General features: G+C 41.0%; 1 protein-coding gene across 7 annotated transcripts in view; it reads left to right on the forward strand.

The window, feature by feature from the left end:
* Srpk2 (SRSF protein kinase 2) overlaps positions 1-27,930 on the forward strand; it is a 191,658-nt gene that overhangs the window by 155,529 nt on the left and 8,199 nt on the right. For 4 of the 7 annotated variants that reach the window (XM_048339832.1, XM_048339833.1, XM_048339835.1 and 1 more), the window contains 9 exons: positions 2,210-2,375; positions 4,199-4,224; positions 5,385-5,631; positions 6,496-6,978; positions 15,220-15,320; positions 15,424-15,531; positions 20,916-20,985; positions 21,632-21,724; positions 22,115-22,207. In XM_048339832.1, the coding sequence (XP_048195789.1) occupies positions 2,210-2,375; positions 4,199-4,224; positions 5,385-5,631; positions 6,496-6,978; positions 15,220-15,320; positions 15,424-15,531; positions 20,916-20,985; positions 21,632-21,724; positions 22,115-22,207 (1,387 nt within the window). The remainder of the gene's footprint in view (positions 1-2,209; positions 2,376-4,198; positions 4,225-5,384; positions 5,632-6,495; positions 6,979-15,219; positions 15,321-15,423; positions 15,532-20,915; positions 20,986-21,631; positions 21,725-22,114; positions 22,208-27,930) is intronic. The other 3 variants (XM_048339834.1, XM_048339836.1, XM_048339838.1) reach the window with 1 other exon arrangement.

The following is a 27,930-nucleotide window of genomic DNA, read 5'->3' on the forward strand; positions in this document are numbered from 1 at the left end:
ACTCATGTTTGCCCTAGTGTCCTATGTTCAGGTTTGGGAGGAAGAAATCTCCAAATTGTCACTAGAGTCAGAACATAGTTTGGAAAGTTTTTTTCCACTCAATTATTGTCTACAGTCTATAGATTTGGGGGGAAGCATCACTGTGGATAGAGTGAGGCCAGGAAGACAGCTTTCTAGAAAGAGAGGTCTCCACATTACTCTGGACTCCTCCTCCTTTTATCAATAAGATTACAGAACTTTGAAGCAAGTCATAGTATAAAGAAGCAGGTGATGTTAAGATAGGTAGCAGATGATACCTGGACCAGTATAGAAAGGAATCTTATAGACCATTTTGGTTAGGCATCCTATTTTATAGGTGAATTTGACAATCAGAGACTGGAAGGGATATCACTGAACCAGAAACTAACTAGGAAGCTTTTAGCTTCCAACCTTGGACTTTATCTTCACTTCTGCATGTAGGACACACAGTTAAGTCTGACTTCACATGGAGAAGCCTGGCTTCTGTCTGCTCCTGACCTGTGTGATTTGGTTCCTCTGGTGGATCTTGATAGCCCTGACCTTGGCTATCTCGGGTGGATATCTTAGGTCACTCAGCTTTCCTGGAAGCCACAGGGCATCTTTAGCCTCTGCTGCCTCCTGCTGCTGACAACAAGTATATGTGTTTTTAGGCAAGCAAGACAAACATGATGATGTGACAAGTGAAAGTAAAGATTCTTTGTGTGTGTGTATGCCTGTCCTGGGGTGTTGATCTTAGGGCCTAGGTGCTGTCCCTGTGCTTTTTTGCTCAAGTCTAGTGCTCTACCACTTGAGCCATAGCCCCACTTCTGGTTTTTTTGCTAGTTAATTGAGTCTCACAGACTTTCTTGCCCAGACTGGCTTTGAACCATGATCCTCAAATCTCAGCCTCCTGAGTAGCTAGTATTCCAGGCATGAGCCACTTGTGCCCGGCCAGCAAAAGCTCTTTGAAAAGCTGTCAGGTCTTGCAAGGGGAGATCTTATCCTTGGCGTGAAGCTTTATTGTTTTTTATTTTTCTACCATTATAGTTATTTTGCATGAACTGTTACAAGATGCCTGTCGGCATTCACCTGCGGGCGGGTACATCATTCCTGTGAATTTATATACTTATCTAGTTACTTCAGCACAAACCTTCAGTTCTACACTTTGTTTTGACCTTCTAGTGTGGCAGATCTTGTTTTTATGAGTTTTCCAAGTTACATCTAATTCTTGAATATATGGTGCTACTGCAGAAAACATTTTGACAAATTCCCGCTGGCTGTATAACTGGAAAAGTTAACATATATGGCCATACAAAATCTTGTGTATGAATGTACATAGAGCATCTTTATTTATTTATTCATTCATTCATTTATTTATTTGGCCAGTCCTGGGGCTTGCACTCAGGGCCTGAGCACTGTCCCTGGCTTCTTTTTGCTCTGCCACTTGAGCCACAGCGCCACTTCTGGCCATTTTCTGTATATGTGGTGCTGGGGAATGGAACCCAGGGCCTCATGTATATGAGGCAGGCACTCTTGCCACTAGGCCATATCCCCAGCCCCAATAGAGCATCTTTAAAAGTAAAAAATGGACACAGTCTAGATGTCCCACGAAATGACCAGATTAAAAAATCGGCAGTAAAATGAAATAAAATATTGATACATACTACACAAAAATGAGCTTTGAACATTATGCCAATTATGAGACCATATAAATGGAGCCAAATAGATTACATTTAAATAAAATGGAGAATCAGTAAGTAGATTCATGATTGATTAGGACTGTATAAGAAGGAGGGAGATGGGGAGTGACTGCTAATGAGTATGGTGCCTCTTTTGGGGGTGATGAAAATGTTGTAAATTAGGTAATAGTCATGGCTGTACATCTTTGAAAAAAATGAACTATATATACCTAAAAAGGTGACTTGTATGATAATGAGAATTCTTTTTCAGCAAGGTTATTGAAGAATTGCATGTAGATGTACATTTGTTCCTATGATCATGAATGATCTCTAGATGATAGACATTGGCTTTTTGGGGGGAAAGGAAATCTGGATTCCTGTGTGGGAGCTGGAAGGAAGATTTTTACTAAATATATTTTTATTTGTATCTTATCACATTTTTACCATGTGATTATATTACCTATTTGGCAAATAAAAGTTAAATACTGAAGGTATTAACCATGCCTCCCCTCTCTTGATTTTCTTATAACCAGGTTCTTCAAGGTTTAGATTATCTACACAGTAAGTGCAAGATCATTCATACCGACATCAAGCCGGAAAACATCTTAATGTGTGTGGATGATGCATATGTGAGAAGAATGGCTGCTGAGGCCACTGAGTGGCAGAAAGCAGGTGCTCCTCCTCCTTCTGGATCTGCAGGTAAGGAAGCTGAGCCTTCATGTCTATCTGCTTGAGACATTGTAAGCTTTCAGAGTTGCACATTGGAGTCAGTTGAGTCAACATGAACATACATGTTAAGAATTTTTTTTGTAAGAGCTGGATTGCTGTGAATTTTTTCTTGAAAAGCAATCCCAATTATATTTAACTTAAATATTTAGCATTTTAAATATTTAACTTTGTTCTCCATTAAAAATCTATTTGAATTCTTACTACAGCTTCTTCTGCATATAAGCATGTTCTTCTGTTTCCCACAGATCTTTACATAATTTTCCTAGGTCTGTAGTCATCAGAATTTTTTTCTAGCTTCAGGTTTTTTAGAATATTGCCTTCTCAGTTAATGTAACTGTATCAGTCTGTGTTTAACTAGCACATTTGGAATTAGTTATGAAAGACCTTGATTCATAGGGAAGATAAAAAGTAGCTTGAATGTTAGCATTTACACTTTCTTTTCTGAATTTTTCAGAATATTCAGAAATAGTTGTGGCAGTGAAGGATTGATTATTTACTCCTATGCTCTTCACATTATGGCCTGGTATATTGTCATGCAAGTTTATAGACTAATGGACTAAGTCTCCTTTGACTGAATGGGGCTACAGAGAAACATCTTGTTTCTTTACACCATTACCATGATTAGGGTGTTATTTAGATCATGGAAGCAGCCGCCCATATCAAACTTCGCCACTAGTAGGCATCTAATATAATTTCTGGAATCATTGCTGCAATTTGCTGTATCATTTGATTTAGTTTACTTGTATAAAGCTTGCCAAATAGATTCAAACATGGATGTTTATCTCATCTGAATTATTATTTCATTTTCGGTAAAACAAATTTGGGGGCTGGGAATATGGCCTAGTGGTAGAGTGCTTGCCTCGTATAAATGAAGCCCTGCGTTTGATTCCCCAGCACCACATATATAGAAAATGGCCAGAAGTGGCGCTGTGGCTCAAGTGACAAAGTGCTAGCCTTGAGCAAAAAGAAGCCAGGGACAGTGCTCAGGCCCTGAGTCCAAGGCCCAGGAAGGAAACAAAACAAAACAAACATCAAATAAAAACAACTTTGATTGGATGACTGTATGATTTGTGAACTCTTTTCCCTGTCAGCTAGTGCTTTGCAAGTGACTTTTTGAAATACGTAATGTATTTACCTTTACATATATTAAGAAATGGCTCGTTATATACAAGATAATGCTGTGCTCAGTCAGCATTTGTGCCAGGTACAGTGACTCAAGCCTGTAATTCTTGCTACTTGGAGGTGAAGATCAGGGGATCATGGTTCAAAGTCATCTTGCGCAAAAAGTAGTTTGTGAGACTCCTATGTCATCTCACTGGGTACAGTGGCAAGTACCTGTCATTGAAGCTGGGCACAAATAGGAAGATTACAATTTAGGGTGATTGAAGAATAAATTGAGATCCTGTCTCAAAAACAGCATATTCAAAGTTGGCTAAGGGCATGGCTCAAGTACTAGAGTGCCTGCCTAGTAAGTACAGGCCCTGAGTTCAATCCTAAGTATTGCCTAAAGAAACAAAAAGTCAGGAATCTGAGACTTGAGGCTCAAGGTTCAAAGCCAGCTCAAGCAAAGAAATCCTTAAGGCCCCTTTCTCTGAGTAAACAAAAAAACTGGAAGTGGAGACAGCTCAAGTGGTAGAATGACAGCCATGAGCCACAAAGCCATGTGAAAGTTGGAGTTGTAGAGTTGAAGACTCAGTAGAAGTTGGATAGCCATTAAAATTCATTTTGAATTCAGATTGCCTAAAAATTTATTTTTTTTCTCTAAGCATCCATTTTGTTTTATTTTGTTTTAGTGAGTACGGCTCCACAGCAAAAACCTGTAAGTACTTACATGTATACTTATATTCAGCATGTCGAAAGAGACTATTCCCTATTGAGCTTTTCAAATTAGCGAATGTTCTAATGTATATTAATTCTAAAGTTAATACACATTTATAAGATGTTCTGTATTCTAAATATATAATAATTCGTGATTTAAGTTAAAATGATTTCTACAAAATAGAAATAATCAAAAGTCATGCACGACCAATCTTTCCTACTCATTTTCTGAGGTTCTGTCATCTGAGTATGGTAAATTGTGAGATGATGATGAGAGAGTTTTCAGTGTGATGATTTCAAAACCACTTGACTTCTGGTTGGTTTCCATAATTGTGTGTGTGTGTGTGTGTGTGTGTGTGTGTGTGTAAAATTTGGTTGTCTAGCTTAGTGACTTATAGTGAGTAGGTTTGGAGAGAGATCTCAGTCATAAAGTGCACATCTACTATGCAGCCCAGGGTTCAGTCCCCAGCACTAAAGGAAAAGGAAAAAAAATTGACAGTATTAACTATTATTCTGTGAAAACACTTCTGATGAAATGGGCCTCTGGAAGAGAAATTCCAGTGTTAAGGAAGATCTGTGAATATTAGGAATTAGGTTGTGGGCACGGATCCTGTGGAACAGTTTAGGAACTCATTGCCAGTACTTTCTAAGTCAGATGGCTGTCATTGGAGGCAGACAGAAAGTGTGGCTTTTTCTTTTGTTTGCCCTTTACTATCATATATGCTCATTTCTCCACATTATCTCATTTGTTGATTGCAGCTCAGTATGGGAGCTAAACCTAAATGAAGTGCTGCTGTTGACCACCTGTTTTGGCAAGCATTTCTTTTGTGTCAGTAAAGAGGTTAGAATCATGTTTTATTGTTGTTTTTCTATTTAGGCAGCAGCGAGTTAAAATTTTAAGACAAGCTACTTGTTTAAAGACAAGTATTTCCAGATACTCAGTTTCAAGCTATATTTCTCTGAAGGGAAGGTCATGATGGTAGCCAGTAGTGCTTTCTCTTTTAACATAGCCCTAGGAGGATCTTCTCTTTGGCTTTATGAATTTAATTGAATATGACATGAAAAAGCAGTTTTCTGGTATTGGCTATGCTTCCAGCGCTTACACTGTTACATAGTGCTTTAAAATGAAGCAATCTGACTTGTGGAATTTTCTTAACATAGGTAGGAAAAATATCTAAAAACAAGAAGAAAAAACTGAAAAAGAAACAGAAGAGACAGGCTGAGTTACTGGAAAAACGCCTACAGGAGATAGAGGAATTGGAGCGAGAAGCAGAGAGAAAAATAATAGAAGAAAATATCACTTCCACTTTACCATCCAATGAGCAAGATGATGACTACCACCCAGAAGTGAAACTAAAAGAAGCAGAAATACAGGAGGCAGCTGAGGAGGAGACTGTGAAAGATAATGGTTAGTGGAACCTGGAGGAGGGGCCTGATTGGGTTCGAAGAGCTTCAGGAATAGAGACCAGCCTACCTGGCATTGTGCTGCTGCTTCAGATAATGAAGGATGGTTCTCTGTAACTCCTTATTGGGAAATATGAGAAGCAGCCTATAGTTCATGCCAGTCACACATACTAGCATTTCAAACTAGTTTTTTTGGTGTGTGTATGTGTGTATGTGTGCATGCATGCCCGCCCACATGGATGCACGCATCAGTACTGGGGCTTGAACTCAGGGCCTGGGTACTGTCCTTTAGCTTTTTCACTCAAGGCTAGTGCTCACATACTTTCCTGCCCAGACTGGCTTTGAACTGTGATCATCAGATCTCAGCCTCCAGTGAAGGTAAGATTATAGGCATGAACCCTGGTACCCTGCATTTCAAGTAACTTTTAGAAAGTAGAAAATGTCTGATAAATAATGTATCTCTAAAGTAATGATAGCCCTTCCTTTATTTCATAATTATTTTTTTGCCTAATTGTAATGTACCACAAATATTTTTTGGATTATAGAACAGGATGAAATTGAAGTCCAACTTCATAAACTTTTTTCCCCAACACTGTCTTGTTTTAAGAATAGGCTTATTATTAAATAAATGAAAAAGAAGGTTTAGAAAAGAGATTTATATCTCAAATCAAGAAGTGTGAACTATGTGCTATATTATTAAGCACATTAAAAAGTATATCTTGCCTAGCATGTTCAAGGGCCTGTGTTTTAATCGCTATTACTCCTATACACATACAAAAAAGTGTATATTGTTAAAGTAGAAAAATTCCTAGTGCTAGTACTCTCTTGAGTTCTACTGTCTTAAGTCTTAATCCATCAACTCTTCAAGGTGAAGCTGAGGATCAGGAAGAGAAAGAAGATGCTGAGAAAGAAAATGTTGAGAAAGATGAAGATGATGTTGAACAGGAACTTGCAAACATAGACCCTACATGGATGGAATCCCCCAAAACCAATGGCCATATTGAGAATGGCCCATTCTTACTGGATCAGCAACTAGAAGATGAAGAGGATGATGAAGATGATTGCCCAAATCCTGAGGAATATAACATTGATGAGCAAAATGCAGAAAGTGATTACACATATAGCAGTTCCTATGAACAATTCAATGGTGAATTGCCAAATGGACAACATAAAATTCCAGAGTCACAGTTTGAAGAGTTTTCCACCTCCTTATTCTCTGGGCCCTTAGAACCTGTGGCGTGCAGCTCTACAATTTCAGAGGGATCACAACTTACTGAGCAAGAGGAAAGCAGTCCATCCCATGACAGAAGCAGGACGGTTTCAGCCTCCAGTACTGGGGATTTGCCAAAAAGTAAGTGTTCTTTCCCGTCCACTGTTTGCTTTCACTAGCACAGGGTCATGCCTTTGACCAATGCTGTGAGAAAATTAGTTGAAGGTAGAAAAGCTATGAATATCTGTAGGAACCATTTTTATTTTATTCTTGAGAGCAAGTAATGTGCTTTAAGTTGTGTGGGTACACCAGGCTTTTTGAATTTTTCTTTCTTTCTCTCAGTGACATCAGACATTTGTAAAAAGCTTCCAGTTTTATCAACCTTGTAGGCTTCTATAACTGTGGTTTTTAGTTTATATTTTATAACCCCCTACTATGTGGTTATTTCATTTTTGTTGTGGTTTGGTTTTGATTTTTTATTTTGTGCTTGTCCTGGCTTGAACTCAGGGCTTAGATGTTGTTCCTTAGCTTTTTCACTCAAGTCTGACACCCTTGTTACTTGAACCACAGCTCCATTTCTGGGTTTTTGGTGGTTAATTGGGGAAAAAAGTCTCATTGACTTTCCTTTCAAGACTTGACTTTGAACTTTGATCCCCAATGCCAGAGCTCAGCCTCCTGACAAGGATTACAGATATGAGCTACTGGAGCCTGGCTTTTTATTTAGTTTTTATTTCTATTCAAGAAAATATCTGCCTGCTCTTTGGCCAGATATAGAAAGAAGTGTCATGATTTTAACTGTCATGATTTTGACAATTGTCCCCAATTATGGAACCCTGTTAGGGAATTGAATTATAATACAGAGAATTGAATTGAATTATAATACATTTTAAAGGAGGTAGCAGCGATTTAAACATGATGGCAGGCTATACCTTGGATCTTTTGTTTTTATCTACCTGAGGCCCGGACTTTAAAGTTTTTTGGGGGGAACAGATGCCACATGATTAATACATAGCTAGTGACTTCAATAAGAGGAAACAACGTCATAGCTGGCTTCTGTTCTGGTCCACAGTGGAAAAGCTCAGAAACATCCTCTGTTCCCTTTTAAGTACATTTAAGGCATGGTAAATGGTGTCTGTCCTGTAAACAGTCCAAAAGATTCTGCAGCCCCCTTCATTTCAGTAGGCCAGCTTGAAAAGCCAGCTACCTATTACTACCTGTAACTCATTCTAACATGTGTTTTCTCTACTTGGCAAAACAGGGTTAACTTTTAGTTATTCTTGCTCTGGCCATGTAGTGGAAGGAAAGCTTCATATAGAATGAAGTTCCTTTCTTGGAAAGGATAGCCATGACTTGAGTCTTTTTCCAACTTATTATTATTATTATTATTATTTTGGCCAGTCCTGGGCCTTGGACTCAGGGCCTGAGCACTGTCCCTGGCTTCTTCCCGCTCAAGGCTAGCACTCTGCCACTTGAGCCACAGCGCCGCTTCTGGCCGTTTTCTGTATATGTGGTGCTGGGGAATCGAACCTAGGGCCTCGTGTATCCGAGGCAGGCACTCTTGCCACTAGGCTATATCCCCAGCCCTCCAACTTATTATTGTTAATTTTCATGGTGCTTACACATTCATTTAGAAACTAATATACAGCAGTCATTTTTTTGCAAGTGACATCTGGAGGCCTGGCCAAATATAAAATAAAACCCTAGCTCAAAGCTTAGTCGTGGGGGCTGGGAATATGGCCTAGTGGTATAGGGAATATGGCCAAGTGCTTGCCTTGTATACATGAAACCCTTGGTTTGATTCCTTAGTACCACATATATAGAAAAAGCCAGAAATGGAGCTGTGACTCAAGTGGTAGAGTGCTAGCCTTGAGCAAAAAGAAGCCAGGGACAGTGCTCAGGCCCTGAGTTCAATCCCCAGGAAAAGAAAAGCTTAATTACCATATGAGATTTTGGTTTTTTAATATCCCAGAGCTTCTGTTTTTTCCCTATATCAAAGGGAATCACTGACTACCTCTAGGGTTAACATTCCATCAAATAAGTTAATAATATATAGCAAGTATAAATAAAACTATATAGAAATTTTCACATATCTTCATGAGCACTGGCACATATGTGGGCAGTACCTGAGGTGCAGGCAAGTAGTCTGGCTCAGAAGTCAGTTGCCAGTGACTTGTAGATTCTGGTCCCAGGCCTCCTAATATTTGGTCCTGCTCTTGTTCACTACATCATTACTCTTTCTGGGAGTGGGATGAGGTAAGTAGTTATATTTTAGGCCTTGAAAGTGGTGGGGGGGGGCAGAATTCTCATGACAAAAGCGAGTTAGAAAGCAAATTTAAATTGTAGTAAATGAGTGGTAAGAGAAAATGTTCAAATCAAGGCAAAATGTAAAATACCACTGGATACAGATTATTTAACTCAGAGTATGTTGATTAGATTTAAAGAATCTCAATAATCAGGAAATTTAGGCAGGAAGTTGAAAGAGTTTGAGGCCAGCCTTGGCTGACCCAAAATTGCAGGACTCTGTCTCAGGAAAGCAAAATGAAACAAAAGATACTCATGCACCCTATCACAGAGCTGTTTACATCTTTTGATTGGTGGAAGGCTGTGCCCAAGTTGTCAAGGGAAAGGGCATCACTGGCAGGTGCAGGTTAGTTAGGAAGAAGGTTTGATTCACACCTTGGCTCCACTCCACTGATCTGCCGCAGCCTGCTTCACCTCAACCCCTGTCCTCCTCTGATCTGCTGCTCCTCTGGGGAAGTTTCCTAGTCTTTAGGCACTTTAAGTGTTGGTGTCATCTTGTTCTCGGCCCATTCTGCTGATGTTCCAGTATTTCCCCAACTGACCTGGGTCTGCCTTCTGTGTAGCATAGATGAGCCATTCTCTGTTCTTCTACCTGGTAGCTGTTGAGTCTCAGGAGTGTCTTAAGCTACTGAGGATAAAGTAGTGTATTTAGCATTGTTAATTGTATAATATATTTAGTAGCCAGCAAGAGTGAACTATGTGAACTGCTATTGGGTGAAGAAGGCAGCCATGTAGAGAGCCATTCTGTACCTATTGAGAGTCTATCTGACATGCAGATGTTGTTCAGAGACTGAAGGAGTAAGGCCACAAGTCTAGAATCTAAGAAATTACAATCCTGCGAGAGGAATGCTTCTTCTGTCCATTTTGGGGTTCCCTTCTCTAACAGTTTATATGAGAACTTTATCTCTGAAGTCATAAAGGAACTTCAAACTTACCATATAGAAATCTGAATACAACTTTCCCTGCCAGCTAGCTAAATACACGGATTTCTTTCACCATCTGCCATATTCCCTCTTCTTTCTCTAATATCTAGTATGTAACACATCCAGTTGTAGCATCTAAATAGGGTTCGCCTTCCCTAGCCCTAAAGTGACCATGGCCATTGCTTGCCTGCCCTACTGCAAAGACTCCTAACTAGTCTCTGTGTTCTCTCTGGCTACAATCTCGATCTCTGTCTGCCTTTCAAACTGCTCTCCCAGTTGGCTGCTTGTTTATTTATTTTTATAATAATAATCAGGTGACTTACTCCTCTGCTCATGATTTTTCAGTTTCCATCATCTTGGGCAGTCCACACAATGGGTGTCTGCATCCATGAGTAGCCAGTATCATCTACTAAAGCACAGGAGAGAATTGTTAGAACACATCTATAAAGGACAAAAAACAACTGGATATCTTCCACCTAGACTCAAAAATTAACATTTTGCTATGTGTGCTATAGATACTAGGACACTTTACTTGTAAACTACTTTAGCATTTATCTTCTCAGAGATAAGTTAGGATGTTTTCTGTTATAACAATAATACTTTCAGATTTAAGAATATGAATGATTTCCTAGTATCTGCTACTCATTCCATATTCAGATCTTCTTAATAGTTCTATTTTTGTCCTCTAATACAGCATATGGCAAAACAGTGTAGACTACCTCCTGGGTAGATGTATCCTGAGTACCCCCAGTACTGTTTTCCTCTCTTCCTCCTGAAAATAGTTTTCTTATTGTGTGATCATTGTTCATTCCCATTTTTTCCTCATTGGAACATAAACTTTGGGAACACAGTATGCTTTTTTGTATTTGCCAGTATGAGTGGTAAGATAAATATTTACCAATGAGTGTGATATCTGGCTATTTTCTACTCTTGCCTCTTGTACCTATTTTTTCCATTTAAAATCAGAATATTACTCTGTCCGGCACACATACTCATCCCTAATAGCTGTGTTTTTTTAGGTAAAAATTGATGTTTTTTCCTCTCCCCTCCCATCAATCCTAGTCTCTTGCCACACAGTTCCTTTCAGTATCTTTGAACAGCAGGGCAGGGTTACTTGTTTGAGAGCTATTGTTTGATACTTGGGTAATTGTCCCACTACTCTCCACCACATGAAGGAGGTGGTGGTTTGGTCTGTTTATTTTCTTCCTGGGAGACGTGTGGCCAAGAGGCTTTTATTTGACACTATGTGAACATGAAAAAGAGAAGCAAGCTTCTTTTTATATTTATGTAGGTTCTTCCCATAAGAGTCAAGTGACACATTACAGAATACCATAAGAAAGATTAGGGCCAGATTTACATGTTTGAAAAATGAACTTAATGTCAGGTTGAAGAATATAGGCTCCCCTCCACCCTTTCCTCTGACAGTAATTAGAAACTACATGTTGGTGCTTTCTGCCTGTAATTGTAGCTACTCAGGAGGCTGAGATCTGAGGATCATGGTTCAGAGCCACCCCAGGCAAGAAAGTCTATGAGACTCTTCAACTAACCACCAAAGAGCCAGAAATGGAGCTATGGTAGAGTACAGCTTTTGGGTAAAAAAGTTCATTGCCCAAGCCCTCAGTTTAAGCCCTAGTATCAGCACCAAAGGGTTGGGGCAGGGGGGGACAAAAAACACAAAAACAAAAACAGAAGAAGAGATAAGACAGCTTCCTTGCAGGTTGTCAGCTATTACAGCCATACATAGCACATACCTTGGCTTCTAACATACGACAGATACTCTTGGTGAAGCAGAGAGATATGAATTTATTTTGGTTGCAGGTCTACATGGAGTCTTTGTAGCATCTTTAGTACTTGTCCAAGTTGTTCTCCATGTAGCAGTCCACTGATAGTTACTGTGTATGTGCGTGTGCGTGTGTGCGTGTGTGCATGCACACGTGCTGATCCTAGGGCTTGAACTCAGGGCCTGGATGCCATCCCAGGCTTGGTCTATACCATTCACAATGTCTTCTTCCTAAAATTTTGCAAAATTGTGAGCTTGATTCTGCCTCAAGACCTTTGTACTTCCTCTCTTCTCTACATAGTTTCTCTCCCTTGTCATTCTTAAGTGTCACTATCATCGCAAAGACTTCTCCTGAACACTGCCTTGATATTTATCCTTGTGCTTTGCTTTGTTTTTGTTAGTAGCATATAATTACCTGTTAGGTTGCATGAATTACTCATTCCTCCAAGTTACTGACCCTATTTTCAACAAGTACATGAGTCTCTTCATTATGAATGTATACCCCTGGTATACAGAAGAGTCTTGGTATTCATTTAGTGAAAGGTTCTGGTGTTGGCATTAAATAAACTAGTTCTGCCATTTCCTTGGGCTGGATACTGATGCTTACCCAGAAAGAGGATGTGCATTGCTTTCTTTGTAAGAGTATTATAAAATCTAGTTAATATGCTGTACACATGTGATGACAGTTATACCATCATGCTGGAGCAGTGCTTGGCACACTGTCTTCTTACTAGTTTCAAGACTAAACTGACATGGAAAGAATTACCACAGGTTTGCCAGAGTTCAATTTACCAGAAAGTGACTGCTCTTTTCCTGCAGTGAAATCTTCCCACTTACTTCCTCCTCAGTAGAAGCAGGTAGATGCAGTTTCAGAAGGGAGACATTACCAGGTGGTCAGTTGTGCTAGTGTTCTCAGTGGTGACTTATCAGAAGAGATGAGGTGACTTCTAGCAAAGCAGAATGGGAATGATTGTCAACAGGAGCAAGTATGCCTGCCTGTGTCCATGAGGATTTGTGAAGGGTTGCACAGTCACCCATCACACTGAGAAAGGAAATCAGAAATCAGAAATACATAATCTTTGTCCTCTCCTACTGTGTTGTTACATAAATAAGTTATTGATTACCTAATATCCTTTGGAGCACGTCGTAAGCTGGATAATTATTTAGAAACCTGAACCAGAAAATAATAGCATCAAACAGTGTTTAGAAAACACATATGAGGGATATTAAAAATAAACTTTATTCAAATGTTTGGTGATGGTGTTTCAGAAAGTAGATTTCCTCCAGTGTAATTGAATATATAGCTACCAAGAGGTGTCTTTATTTAGGTGGCTACACCTGTAATCCTGACTATTCAGGAGGCTGATGATCTGAGGATCATGGTTTGAAGCCAGCTGGGAGCAAGAAAGTCCATGAGATTTTTATCTTCAGTTAAGCACCAAAACCAGTTGAAAGTGGAGCTTGCAGCTCAAGTGGTAGAACACTAGCCATGATCAAGGACAGTGGCCAGGCCTGAGTTGAAGCCTCAGGACTGGCACCTGCAAAACAAACCAAAGCACCAATTAGGAGAAAGTGACAGATCAAATCATCTCATTCTACATGAGTACTCTTAGAAACCTGCCAATGCAGTTGCTTGATTTTTCAGAGAAGAAATCAGTCGTTCCTTCAGTGCACGGGGACTACAGAATGTGTATGCAGTGTCCTCCTTGTCCGTCTAGACCTTTGATCTGAATTGTTTGAAGAGGGGAACTCACCCCTGGATACCCTCACTGCTTACACTCTGGTTCTTTGCTGATTCCAGAGGGAAGCTGAGCTGCCCATAGCAGGTTTGATCCCTTCAGCTGAATGCTGTCCTGATTCTTCTGTGTTTTCTTCATTGTTTCTTTGGGAGGCAGTTGTCCTCCCTCTTCAAATTCTTGTTGGTTTTCCTTCATATATCCCTTAGATTAGCTTTTTATGTCTGTGCTAGGTCATCATTCTCAGCCCTTTACATATTCTACTTTCTCTTGGGTCTTTCTGCAAGTCTTTCTCATTTTCTGAGCTCCTTTATTTCTTTCTTAATTGGCCATTGGTAGAGGACCTTGTGAATTAGCAATCTTATGAAGAAGGATATGGGCATAGAACTGGTGTCAAGAAGAGACCCTCTGTGTCTGTATTGACTTACAAGTTAAGGAACAGACCTTGTGGGAAACATTGGCTAACATCCCCTTGGTATCTTCTGGAGACTTAGGAGTCTCATGGGTGTGGTAGTCCTTGGGGACCTTGCTGCTGTCTGCTCTTCTGTTAACAAGGCTAGTTTTTCTGCTTTTGTGTGGGGTTTGCTGAGGAATTGAAGCTCCTCGAGCACCATGGTTCCATAGCTCAGTGTACTCTCAAAGAGATTTAGTTTATATTATCAGTGTCCAGCTTTGGGTGAGCAAACAGGCTGAGATAGGTATTTAATGCTTTGTATTAGTACCTTTTCAAAATGACTTCTAAAATAAGAAAAAATCCGGTCACATTTTACCCTTACCAGAAATCTTGAGTTTGTTGGCCAGTTTTAGGTATAAATAAGAAAATGCTGACTCATTTCAGAATTATTTTTCCTGGGCCTCACCAAGTTATTTTTCTTAGCCATCTGCTCCCTGGTTAACACTATTTAACATACAGCACACTTGTGCCTTAGCTAAGACGTTCTCCTGGACCTAGAAACCCTAGGAAGCCTGCTCTTATGCTTGCTCTGGAGGTCCCTCAGGTTACCCTGGAAGTGACGGTGACCTGAGTAGGTGGCAGAGTCATAAGTGACCTCAGAGGTTGTCTTTTTGGCACAGGCCAACTCAAGAGGCTGCTGATCCTAGAGTCCAGCCTGCCCAAAACTCTGCCCTTGATCTCTATTTATGAATTGACTCTCATCTAACTCTTGATACATGTATGTGCTGGAGCTATTGGTGTTGCATGCATGTTGAGATGGAGGTACCTATGACCTGGCAGTTTTGTTGGGTCAGGTGAAATATATGCCACTGTGAAGCAGTTGGTCACCTTCAACAGTACTCTGTTTACCTTTATGTTCCTTTAATAATGTATCAGGTAAGCAACCACAAGACATGGACAGGGAACACAGCAGTGCTGATTGCCCTGAGGTAAAACAACCAGAGATGATGGGGAGAAAAGGTGAGACCCTGTTCATGAAGTCCTCCGGCAGCCCACTTTATTTTTTTTGTGGAATGTTTTCCAGAGATAGGGACAGAGATTTAATTAGGATTGAAAACTTAACAGGATTCCAGGCTTTTCTAAGAGACCGGGGTGGGGGGGAGACTGACTGTGCCTGGCAAACATTATGCTCATACCTGCAAACTGCTTGTTCCAGTCACTAAATGCTCTGCTATTTGCCCCTGCCAGCAAAAACCCGGGCGGCCGACTTGTTGGTGAACCCCCTGGATCCACGCAATGCAGATAAAATTAGAGTAAAAATTGCTGACCTGGGAAATGCTTGTTGGGTGGTAAGTAGTTTTTTTTCTATTCTTTGGTCATGATTGTGAAAAGACATATTTTTCTTTTCCAATGTCTGTGTTCCTCCATGGTAATCCATCTGTTCCTTTCCAGCATAAACACTTCACAGAGGACATCCAGACACGTCAGTATAGATCCATAGAAGTTTTGATAGGAGCAGGCTACAGTACGCCTGCAGACATTTGGAGTACAGCCTGCATGGTAAGAATAGCTTTTGCCATTTTCTTCTGGGAATTGGCTTTTCTCTTGAATGTGCTTGGTGGGGTAGTATTTACTTTAGCACTTGGACTTAGTTTTTCTAAATGTAAAGATGAGATAAGAGAAGGGAAGGATTGCAACCACGGGTATCTTAAGAGCTGGAAGAATTCTGCTCAGCTTTGTCTAAGAATTTGGGCTTTGAGAGATGGTCTTTTCTTCAGGCCTTGCACAGCCCATTGCCCCAAGAATCAGACTCACTTGTGGCAACCCAGTGACTGTAAGGAATTATTTTTGATCCTGGAAACATAGCTTGTGTGGGCTTCTCCGTGACTTAAGGAGCTATCTCTTTGGGAGGATTGTCAGAATCTGGAAGGTTAAGAGTCTTGCCCCTGGTAGTGTCTGCCAGTTTAACCAGAGTTACTGGCTTCCTTAGTCCTTGTTGGTGAAAAAGGGAGTTCTTTACATGTCAATATGCAATCACATTTTCTTTCTAAGGAAAAATCCAGAGAGTCTTCTGGCTTACTGTGGTCTATGTAGTCATTTCTGAGAAACCAGTGGTGGCATACACTCCTTTAGATCAAGTCTGTTCCATGGAGAACTGTAATACTTTTCTTGGAAGTAGGAGGCAGCCTTACACCTAGAGTCCATGAGTTTAGGTATGTCTACACCAAACCCAGCTCCAGCTGGGTGCCGGTGGCTCACACCTGTAATCCTAGCCACTTAGGAGGCTGAGATCTGAGGATCTCGATTCCAAGCCAGCCCAGGCAGGAAAGTCTCTGTAAAAGACTCTTATCTCCAGTTAATCACTTAAAAACCTGGAAGTGGCACAGTGGCTCAAAGTGGTAGAATGCTAGCCTTGGGCAAAAGAACTCAGCAACAACACCCTGGCCCTGAGTTTGAGCCCCATGACCACCACCACCACCACGACCAACAACAACAACAACAAAAAACCCCAACCAAACAAAAAATAGTTCCAGCAGTTCATCTTTTGTCATTTGTTCCAAACCTATGGATTGATGAGCACAAGTAGTCTCTTATCTAAGAGCCAATTTTCATTTGTCTTCTTGCCCTGTTTCCTGGCCACTGAGCACCTTCTCTCAGTGGCCTATTTCGGCATTATTTGGCTGGGAAATGTGGTGTGTACACATGTGACTTAGTGTGGTATTAATGCTTATTCTATTTGATGTGTGTTTCCCCCCAGTGCCAGAGATTGGCCCAAGGACATTGTGCATGGTAGGCAAGCACTCTACCAACTGAGCTACATCCCTTGCCCTCATATTATTTTTTATCTACATTCTCAATTATCTAAATAAAAGGACTATCATGTAAGGTATAATGCTTGTCTTCTTAAAAAAAAGCAATGCAGAATAAGCAAGGTGCTACTGTTATCTGAAGATTTATTTAGTCTTTTAAATTTACTGAATTTATAGTCTCTAATACTAGAGTGAAAGCACTGTGTTAAGCAGATGTCATGATATGAGGAAAAGTGTAGATGATTTGCATCTTTAAAGTTTAACATGACTTAGGTGACAGATATGGCCAAAGAAATCTAAAACACTGTGCCTTTGTATTTCCTCATAATTTTAGAATTATTAAAATCTTTAATTGTTGATGTAGTATCCAAAACCATATTCCTGTTCTAGAAAGGTATGGAGAAGAAAATAGGTGAATGAAGTGGCATACATGGTGGTTGCTTTGAATTCAGAGACCGCTGTGTACAGAGGCATTTACCTTCTATTGTGAGGGCAAAGGAAAGCTGGATGCAGCTGGCACCAGAAGCCAAGTCAGTGGGGAAGGAACACTTGAATAGTTGGTCTTTAGGGGAGCAAGGCCCCATTTCCAGAGATGATGAGGCCAAGCTGCCTTTATCCCCTACTACACAGAAGAGTCATATGGCAGGGCTGCCCTGAATTATGCTTTAAGAATTCTTTCAACTCTGAAGCTCTCTGCGTCTAATTTTGGATATTAAGTTTGCTGATATAACTAGAAAAATAGGACAGAATCACATGTATGGGTGATGGTGGAGCTGTCAGTATAATCCTATGTCACGTTGCCTGTTTTGCCTCTTATTAGATTAGGATTTGTCCCTGCACATCTCATCCATCTTCTGTCCTATTTAAGTTTCTGTTGAGGTGAACTATATTTATAAGTAAATATATCATAGGACTCTAAGGAAAAGCAGGCTTGTGCCTTTCACATACCCAGTTTCTGATTGCACCAAGCCCCTCCTAGGGCAATATGGAGGAAGCTGTTAGGGGGTAGTTTTAAAATTTGTATTGCTTTATTGTTGATTTAGAGGGGATATATAGTGGAGCTACTCTTATATATGTCAGGTAATAAGTACATTTCTGCCTTTTTGCATAGTATCAGCTGTTCTAGAGGATAGTTTTTAAAGGGGGGGCTAGCCTTCATTTTCTGCCCTGAAGGCCAGAGTTAGAGGTCCCTTGTTTTTCCTTGAGAATGTGACAGAAAGGAGGCAATGTTCACTCACTCTTTTGGTGAAGTTTATAAGTATTACAGTATATTGTTTTACCCCATGATATTAAGTTTTAATAAGGCCATAGATTAATCTTGCTAGTAAAGGTCATAATCCTATCAGTTTTCTAAATAACATCAGATCTGACAGAGGTTCCCCTGAAAACAAGAGCTATTGGATGCAAGAGGAATTCTGACTGCTGTCAAGGAGGAAAATGTGGGGTTCTGTAGGTGGAGAAACGCAATGAAATGAGGCACAGTAGCCTGGTTATATCACTTGTTTTCTTGAGCTTTGGGGACCCTTCCATATGTATGACATAAAAATTCCATGTGGGCGAAGACATTGCTGCTCTGTATTCTAGTGTCCTAGTTCCTTAATAGCTGACTTTTTATAGACTCCGTGGTGAGTCTTGGTCCACTGAATAAAAGAAGGAAACTCTGATAAAGTTCAAAAAATTTCTTTAGCAGTGGCACATCATGGAAAATTTATTTAGAACCAGGTATTTTGACCTGGGAACACATTCAGGAAAGAGGCACCTGATTTCTCTGGAACCCAAGATCAGAGGTTGGTTTAGGGGAATACTCTCTGAAGGAACTGGACCAAGAACAAAAGGAAGAACCCTAAGTTCCCAAGTGTCAAATTATAAAGGTTATACTGGGAGTAACTTGCTGAATCAAAGGCAGTATTTCAAGTTCTCCCATAGCTGCCAGCATGAAAACATTTTATGGTATACAGAAGTCTATGTTTTCATTGTGATGTTGTTTTTGCCATTTGTATGTTATATTTGTTAAGGAAATGTAAGTCCCCTGACAACTAGAGATAATACAAGAGAGCTGCCATTCCACCACTTGCTCTTTAAAATAAAAAATCACCTTATAGACATGTTCTTTTAAGTATTTCATTGGAAATATGTAAACACTAATCAAAATGATGGTCTTTTACAGAACACTTAGCTGGCATAGCGCAGTGTTAGGCAATAAGAAGTAGATACAACCAGGTTAGAGTGTTGCTGAGGTTTAAAGAGTGAACCTAGGGGGCTGGGGATATAGCCTAGTGGCAAGAGTGCCTGCCTCGGATACACGAGGCCCTAGGTTCGATTCCCCAGCACCACATATACAGAAAACGGCCAGAAGCGGCGCTGTGGCTCAAGTGGCAGAGTGCTAGCCTTGAGCGGGAAGAAGCCAGGGACAGTGCTCAGGCCCTCAGTCCAAGGCCCAGGACTGGCCAAAAAAAAAAAAAAAAAGAGTGAGCCTAGGAGAAAGGACGAGGGTCTAAAGCACAGTGAGTACTATCCCGGAACTGCCATTTGAGGGCTTCTCATCTCTCGGTTCCATGTTTTCCTCCTGGCTTAACAGTTACACCAGATAGAAAAACTTGTGATTATTATGTAATGGAGGCATACTGTTTGGATTTGGGGATAAACAGGATTTTCTTTCCCCTGTTATGATTGTTTAATGAGTGGATAAGAGAGGCCCCATGAGGGGACCTTCCAGGCACTCTAGGGGTGCCATCCAGCATCTGCAGCTGGCGAGTGGGGGTCTTTGCTGAGACTGACATGGCCACATCCTGTTTCATCCAGATGTGGTTCAAGGCAGGGATCCCATGTTTATGAACTAGTTAGTGCTCATCTCAGTGGCAACTATCAACTCCTTCAGCTGGATATGATTCATGACATTTTGTCTTTAAAAAAAAAAAAAAAAAGCATATGAGAAGAAAGATGTGTACCAGTCCTGGTCTGTCAGACTCTGCTGGCCCTTACAGGCAGACAAGCCCTCCCTTAAGGGGCCTTCCCACGCAGCACTGGTGCCATTTAAGGTAGGAAGAAAATTGAGCCCATGCAGTGGGTTCCCTTCAGTGATGGCTTCTCATAAAAGTGGGAAGGGCAGTCCTTTGAGAAGGTAGGGCATTGGCCTGTCACCCATTAACATCACTGAAGGGGAGGAGAACAACCAGAGTAGCAATAAGTGTAAGATAAACTAGAAGTGGGATTTAACATAGTCTTTGTTACATTTCTTAAAAGCATTGCATTTGATCAGCAGAGCAATAACAATTGCTATCTTTTGCATATTCCTGCAGAATTAAACTCAAGTGTTTTGAGCTTTTTCTTTGAGCAGGGGTATGAAAATATATGTCATTGGGAGGATGGGGGAGAATGTGAAAAGGTGACATTGATCAAGATGCATTGTATTCATAAACAGCTTTTTTGAATGGCAATTCCTTTGTACAGCTCCTTGAAAAAGAAGATGATGATGATTAAAATGTACATGGATTTCTCCACATACTGGTGTGACAAGGGGTGGCAGGTGGCAACTTGGGTACAGTTGTCCTTGACATCTTCAAGAGGGGCTGCAGAGTGGCTTGCTTCATCTGACCCCAGAGCCAGAGGAAGAGCATTTGTTGGGTTTAAATGTTATTTTTCTAGAGTCAGAAATGAAGGAGATGATGATGATGAAGTAGATGATAATGATGCTAAAAATAGTCCTGATGGTCTTTGCTTAAAGAAAACAGCAATGTTGCTGTTGCAGGGGCCAGGTAAGCTGGCTGGTGAAAGCAGGTCCTGAACTCCGATAGTCCTGGTTGAATCCTGAGATGAACCCTTGTTCTACCATTTATAGAATGCTTTAACATGGAGCCCCAGGTCTGCACATGGTGCTCCTGACTCAGTGGGTGGCTTTGTTCTGCTTCTTGCAAAAGAACACATAGCCTTTACATCTTCTGCTAAAGGAGATGTAAAAATATTCCTGCAGCTTCTTTATGAAAGAAAGGAAAAAATAGGGAACTGAGCTGTTTTAGGGGGCTGTTTGCTTTGACTAAGATCCTCATAAAATGTAGGTCTCTCTGAGGAGAGAGTGTTTTTGCTGGCTTGGGGGCCATTTGTCAAGTGCTCAGCATGTTGTCTGTTGTATCCTAGGCATTTGAGCTGGCAACAGGAGATTATTTGTTTGAACCACATTCTGGGGAAGACTATTCCAGAGATGAAGGTGAGTGTTGCTGCCCACTGAATACTTCAGTTGAGGTTTGTTCCTCCTGAACTTCTAGAGAAACATATTTTTGTACTGAACCAGAGCCATGTTTTGGTTTTCAAACACCAAATCAGATGATAGCCTCACAGTCTGAAGCCCTTCAGTCTCAGTGAATGGGCAGTATGTAACCAGACACAGGCAGCACTCAGAAAGCCCTTGGGAGTTCAGCTGCCTGTTCTCCTGCCCTTCTTCAGTGCAAGAGCCTATCCTGCTGGGAGAGGACAGCCTGAAACCCCAGGGCCTTTCCATTGTCCTTTTATCCGTGGCCCTGCTGCCCAGTTGCCCTGTTTAGGAGCTGAGTTAAAAGTCAGGGAATTCTGGCTTGAATTCCTTCTGTGACGGGACGGTCTCCATGTTTACTTGCTTGTTGTCCTTGGGTGGCCCGGGGTGAACTGGCATCAGTCACTGATGGTGCTCCAAATGGTGCTGGAGGTGTGCCAGTCTCAAGAGCCTCTGCATGGAGGTGCTGCACACATTGATTTGAATCTGTTTCTGATTTTTTACTAATTTCACTTTTTCCCTCTCTTATCCCATCCTTCCCTTCCCCTTTCCCATTCCCATATTCCCATTCCCATATCCTTTTTTTTTTTTCTCTCCTTCATAGACCACATAGCCCACATCATAGAGCTGCTAGGCAGTATCCCAAGGCACTTTGCTCTATCTGGAAAATATTCTCGGGAATTCTTCAATCGCAGAGGTAGTACCTCTTTTTTTTGAAAAAGCGCCATGATGCAGACAGAAATGGAACAGCAGCTGCTGATGGTAGTATTAATGGTGACAAAGGCATTTCTTCTAAATTCCAAAAGCGGCACAGCAGAGTTCCTGTTCTGATTTGACACTGACGGAAGACCAAGTTTGACCTGTGCTGTGGTCACCTTGTGCATTGGCTCCTCCTTGGTGCCCAGCACACATGGTTACCCTCCAGCTCTGGGTCTTGAGTCCAGCCACATGAGGAAAGCCTGTGCTATTATTGATCATTCCAGTCGCGCTCAGTTTCTGTCTGCGCGGGCGGTGGTAGTGTCTGCATGCAGTGTACTGATTAAACTGTCGTGTGTTTCTGTTTTGCTGGCAATGTTTCCCAATGCAGATCACATAGCATTGATCATTGAACTGCTGGGGAAAGTCCCTCGAAAAAACGCTATGTTGGGGCAATATTCCAAGGAGTTTTTCACCAGAAAAGGTAACGGTATTTATGCAACGCTAATTTTCAGCATAACCCTCTCCCCAAAAGGAGAAATTGTGCATTTATGTTTGAGCAGTGGAGAAAAATCTGGACTTTCACAGCTGAGGATTTCTGAAGAGAGTTCTCAAGTAATCCTAAACCATCTGGTATCATGAAATAAAAATTTTGTAAGAGAACAAATTTCCTAAAATCTTAAAGTCCTTCATCTCCTCCCCCTCTTACTTCTCCTCCAAGCACCAGTCTGTATATTCAGATTTTATACACACACACACACACACACACACACACACACACACACACACACACACAAGGGTTTGAACTCAGGGCATTACACTTCACAGGTAAAAACTCTTCCACACACTTTCCCTCTTTTGCCTTAATTATATTATTTTATATGCTTTTTTGTTTTTGTCTTGCAACCCTCTTACCTATGCCTCCGACGTGTGGAATTGTAGACATGTGCCATGACACTTAGCTTATTTGTTAAGATGGGACCTCCATATCTTCCTTTACGGGCTAGATGTGAACTTTGATCCTCCTGATGTTCTGCTCCCAAGTTACTGTAATTATCATTATGTACCACCACACATGGCCTCTGGGAATTCTTAAAAGGACTTTAAGTAATTTATAAAACAACAACAACAAAAACGGATAGACTTGTTCTTTCAGTTTCCCATGTGTATGAACCCTCTGCAATGTGAATAGGCATCTTCTGTGATCTGCCTGCACTTTGTACAGTGTGGATTTACATCCTTAAAATCCTGTATATGTCATGTTCTCATAAGCCAAGTCTCTTCCCCTTGAGCTATAGGTGATTTATTTTAATGTTGTAAGTCTTTTGGCCTTTCCTTGACATAATTGAACAGCTGTTTTGTTGTTGTTGTTGTTGTTGTTTTGGCATTTCCCTGGTATGATCAGTTAAAAAAAAATATCCCAAGGCCCTAGGAAAAGATCAGTTAAAACAAAATATCCCAAGGCCCTAGGAAAAGTTTTTGTTGTTATTTTAAAAGAATCCCTCTCAAATGCAATTATCTTTTGTGGTGAGCATAATTGTTGCTCCTAATGCATATCTTCCTAGCTTAGATTTAGTTTTGGTTGCAACATTGTTTAATAATGAGCATTTAAGTCAGGTACCCTGATGGCTCACACCTGTAATCCAACCTATCAGGAGGCTGAGATCTGAGGATCACTTTTTCAATCTAGCCTGAGGAGGCAAAATCCCAGACGTAGAGTTGTGACTCAAGTGGTAGAGCATCAGCTTTATGTGCAAAGCTAAGGGACAGTGCCCAGGCACTGAGTTAAAGCCTTAGTAATGCCACCAAACAGTAAATTGCTAAAGTAAATAAATGGCACATTTAAGTTTTATTTGAGAGGACACAGACATGTTAGGGTTTTTTGTTTTGTTTTTTGAGATAGAATCTCACTATTTAGCCTAGATTAATTATGAATTTGTGATCCTCCTGCCTAGGCCACCTGAGTGCTAGAATTACAGTGAGATGTCCTCACTGGCTAAAAATTTTAGAAGTCTCACATATTCTGTTTTCTCTGTCTTAGCCAAATTTCAAGTTACAGTTAGTAAAAATGACTTTGTATGAGACTACTCAGTGATATAGCTACTGAGACACTAGGTATATCATATCAATTCCAAATTTATATTTCAGGTTGGAGTGCTATTGTAAAAAGGTATAAGAGGATGCCTGTGTAGCATGTGGCACACCAGTGGCTATTACTGTTAAATAAGGTCATAAACAGAAAAGTCATAGAGGAACTGTGGGGCAGCCTGGTGCTATTATACTAGCCTTGCATGCACAGGGTCCAGAGTTTAATCTCCAGCTCACCTCCCTCCAAACATACACACATATACAAAACACTAGGTAGTAGTACTGAGAGAACAGTTACAATTTCCCTGGGAATCTTCTTTTTTTTTTTTTTTTGGCCAGTCCTGGGCCTTGGACTCAGGGCCTGAGCATTGTCCCTGGCTTCTTCCCGCTCAAGGCTAGCACTCTGCCACTTGAGCCACAGCGCCGCTTCTGGCCGTTTTCTGTATATGTGGTGCTGGGGAATCGAACCTAGGGCCTCGTGTATCCGAGGTAGGCACTCTTGCCACTAGGCTATATCCCCAGCCCCCCTGGGAATCTTCTTTAAAAATGTAATATGGAAAGTAATTGAGACAGGTGCTGGTAGTTTATGCCTGTAATCAGGCTACTCATGAGGCTCATATCTGAGGACTGCAGTTCAAAGCCAGCCCAGGCGGGAAAGTCCATGAGACTCTTATTTCCAGTAGCCACCCAAAAGCTGGAAGTAGAGGTATATCTCAGATGGCAGAGCACTAGTCTTAGGTGAAAAAGGCCAAGCAAAAACACAAACCCGAGTTTTAGCCCAGTCCCATCACCCCCCTCCCCCGCCCCAAAGTGACTGAACAAGGAAAAGTTCATGGGAGTCAACCCAGAGCCAGCAACAGCAATGGCATCTTTTCCTCCTGCATTTGGCAGTAGCTCACTTCACTTTATGATGCCTGCTGACCCAAGGCTGGGTGAGTAGTTGTTTTGTGTTCTGACATGCTGGAGAACAGACTCCATGCTGCCTGCCTCTTTTCTCCATCCCCTTGCTTATGAGACATCCTGTATGTTTAGCGACAAGTTATCATCACATGTGCTTTAGGAGTTGTATACTTGCGTTCTTTTGGAAGGTTCTTGTTGGAAGCTCACCTACAGAGTTAAAATTCACGTTCTGGCATCTCTTTTTCCTTTTTGGGGGGGATAAATGGGGAAGAATGGTCTTCTCATGTAGCCCAGGCACATGTCAAGTTCAGAATCCTACAGCCTCCTAACTTCAGGAATTACAGGTTTCTGTCATCATGCCCAGTTATTGGCAACCGTTTGTGGGGGTGCATAGAAGACGGTACTAGGGTTTGAACTCAGAACCTCATGCTTGCTAGGCAGATGCCTTACTGCTGAGTCATGGCCTTTGGCCATTTTGGGGCTGCTTTTATAGTCTTCCTTCCTGCTGAGGAGTACTTCTGGGCTGCAGTCTGACTATTTAAGACTTCCTGGCATAGCTGGGATAACAGTCACATAACTCATTGAGTCTTACAGACTTTTCTGCCTAGGTTGATCTGCAAGTGTGATCCTCCCTCAAATTAGCTTCCTATGTATCTGAGAAGCTAGGCACTGATTGCTATGGCACCTAGCTACTGGTTGAGAAGTGGTCTTTTGTGTATGCCTCAACTAGTCACAAGCTAGCTACTATTTCTCTGATCTCAGCTTCCAATGAAGCTAGGATTGCAAGTATCAGGCAGTAGTATCTGGCTTGACAATGTGTGTGTGTATGTGTGTGTGTGTGTGAGAGAGAGAGAGAGAGAGAGAGAGAGAGAGAGAGAGAGAGAGATAGGGCTTGAACTCAGGCCCCGTGTGTTGTCCCTGAGCTCTTTTGATCAAGACTAGCACTCTGCCACATTAAGCCACAGCTCCACTTCCAGTTTTCTGGTGGTTAATTGAAGATAAGTATCATGGACTTTCCTTCCCGGGAAGGCTTTGAATTGTGAATCTCAGATCTCAGCCTCTTGAGATACTGTCAAGCCAGACTGGGTTTGGTATACTTTTTAATGGCATTTAATGGCTTTCCATTTGATGTTTGTCTTTTTTTCTTTTCCTTCCTTTGAATGTAAGAAAGATCTGTGATGAGGTCAGAAATCCCCTAAGGAGCCAGGTGCTGGTGGCTCACGACTGTAGTTTTAGCTACTCAAGAAGCTGTGAGACTTATCTCCAATTAACCACCAGAAAGCCAGAAGTAGAGCTGGAGCTCAAGTGGTAGGGCACTAGCCTTGAGCACAAAAGCCCTAAGTTTAAGCCTCAGGACCAGCACAAAAATAACAAAACAAATGAAAACCCTAAAATCTAAGGTGACAGGAAGTTTAGAGTTAAGGTGTGTGTGTATGTTGTGTGTATGTGTGTTGTGTGTGTTGTGTGTTTATTGCAAGGGGTCCAGGGCTTGAAGGTCTTGCACTTGATCAGTTTGCTTACTCAGCTGGAGCTTTACCATTTGAACCATACCTCTAGCCCAGCTTTTTTTTCCTTCTTTATTGCCAATGTAAGGCAAGTACATTTCTTATCCAACTTGTTTAGCCCAGCTTTTTTCTGGTAATTTTAGAGAAGGAATCTTGTGGGTGTTTCTGCCTAGACTGACGTCTGTCATTTTTTGAATATCAGCCTCCTAAGTAGCTAGGATTCCAGGTGTACATCAACAACACCCATTTCTGATCATTGTTTATTCATAATGGTTGTGATAATCAGAAGGAGTTTGATACTTGATATAGAAGCTTTAGAAATAATAATAAAAAATGAGGACTTACCATGAAATGAGATTTCAACATGTTGCTGTGGTTGATGTAATGTTTCTTTGAATGTTGTGTTTTGCATGTCCTCCATATAATGTGTATGCATTTTGTAGATAGTAGAATAGTGCTAGCCTTGAGCAAAAAGAAGCCAGGGACAGTGCTCAGGCCCTGAGTCCAAGCCCCAGGACTGGCAAGAAACAAAAAACAGCCCCCCCCCCCTGCACAAATTGTGCTAGAAAAGAGAAAACAATTGAAAACTGCTATTTAAGTCACTTTGCCAAGCAGGTATGGACCACAATGATTTACTAGGAACCTTTATTGCTCTTTGTCTCCCTGGAAATATTTCCACTCCTATTACAGGTCTGACAAGCATTGAAAGCTGGGTACCAGTGGCTTAGGCCTATAATTGGCTACTCAGGAGGCTGAGATCTGAGGATTGAGGTTCCAGCCAGCGCAGGCAGGAAAGTCCATGAAACTCTTATCTTTAATTATCCACCAAAAAGGTAAAAGTGGAACTGTGGCTCAAGTAGTAGAATACCAGCCTTGAGTGAAAAAAAGCTAAGAGACAGTGCCTGGGCCTTGAGTTCGAGCCCCAGTACTGGCATATGTGTGTGTGTACATGTGCTTGCACATTTGCATACATACACACAAAGACACCAACACTTAACCTTCAAATGCATCTAATAATTCAAGAGATAAGAACCAATACTAATTTGAGTCATTTCTTGATCAAGAAGTTAATTGAACTGGATTTTTCATGGAAATAATTACAGGGGTTTTATTTGAGATTGTATTAAATTTAGGAGTGATTTGAGAACTACCATCTTTACAATGTTGGGTCTTGTGATAAGAAATATGGTATTTATCTCTATTGATGTCCTTTTAAAGCATAAATTAGTTTTAGGGGTTTGATTGCAGCAGTTATACACACACACTCACACACGTGTGTGTGTATGTGTGTATATATATCTCAGTTTCACCCCCTCCCTTAACCTCCTACCCTCTTAAAACAATTTCAATTGGTTTCATTGTTCATCAGTGAACAATGGTTCATTCATTGTTTGAATTACATTATTTCATGCAAATAAAACAGCTTTAGCCATATTCAGCTTCCTTTACTCTTCCCCTTGTTAGTCCAACCATTCCACTGGTACCAATCTGCCCCCTAACAGAACCTGTTGAAATGGACTTTTGAGCAGGAAATATATTTACTACTGTTAACTGTATTAAAGTTAATTTGCTGGTTATTCTTTTAGATGTTAACATTTACCACTAAAGAAATCAAGGTAGTGAGATGTGACCCAATAGAAATGGGTTTCTCTATGGATTTTGGCTCTATACTGTCCCCAAGAAGTGAGTGATTCCCACAGAAAAGTTCAGGTTC

Source organism: Perognathus longimembris, chromosome 2, assembly GCF_023159225.1.
Source record: "Perognathus longimembris pacificus isolate PPM17 chromosome 2, ASM2315922v1, whole genome shotgun sequence".
Classification (NCBI taxonomy): Eukaryota; Metazoa; Chordata; class Mammalia; order Rodentia; family Heteromyidae; genus Perognathus; species Perognathus longimembris.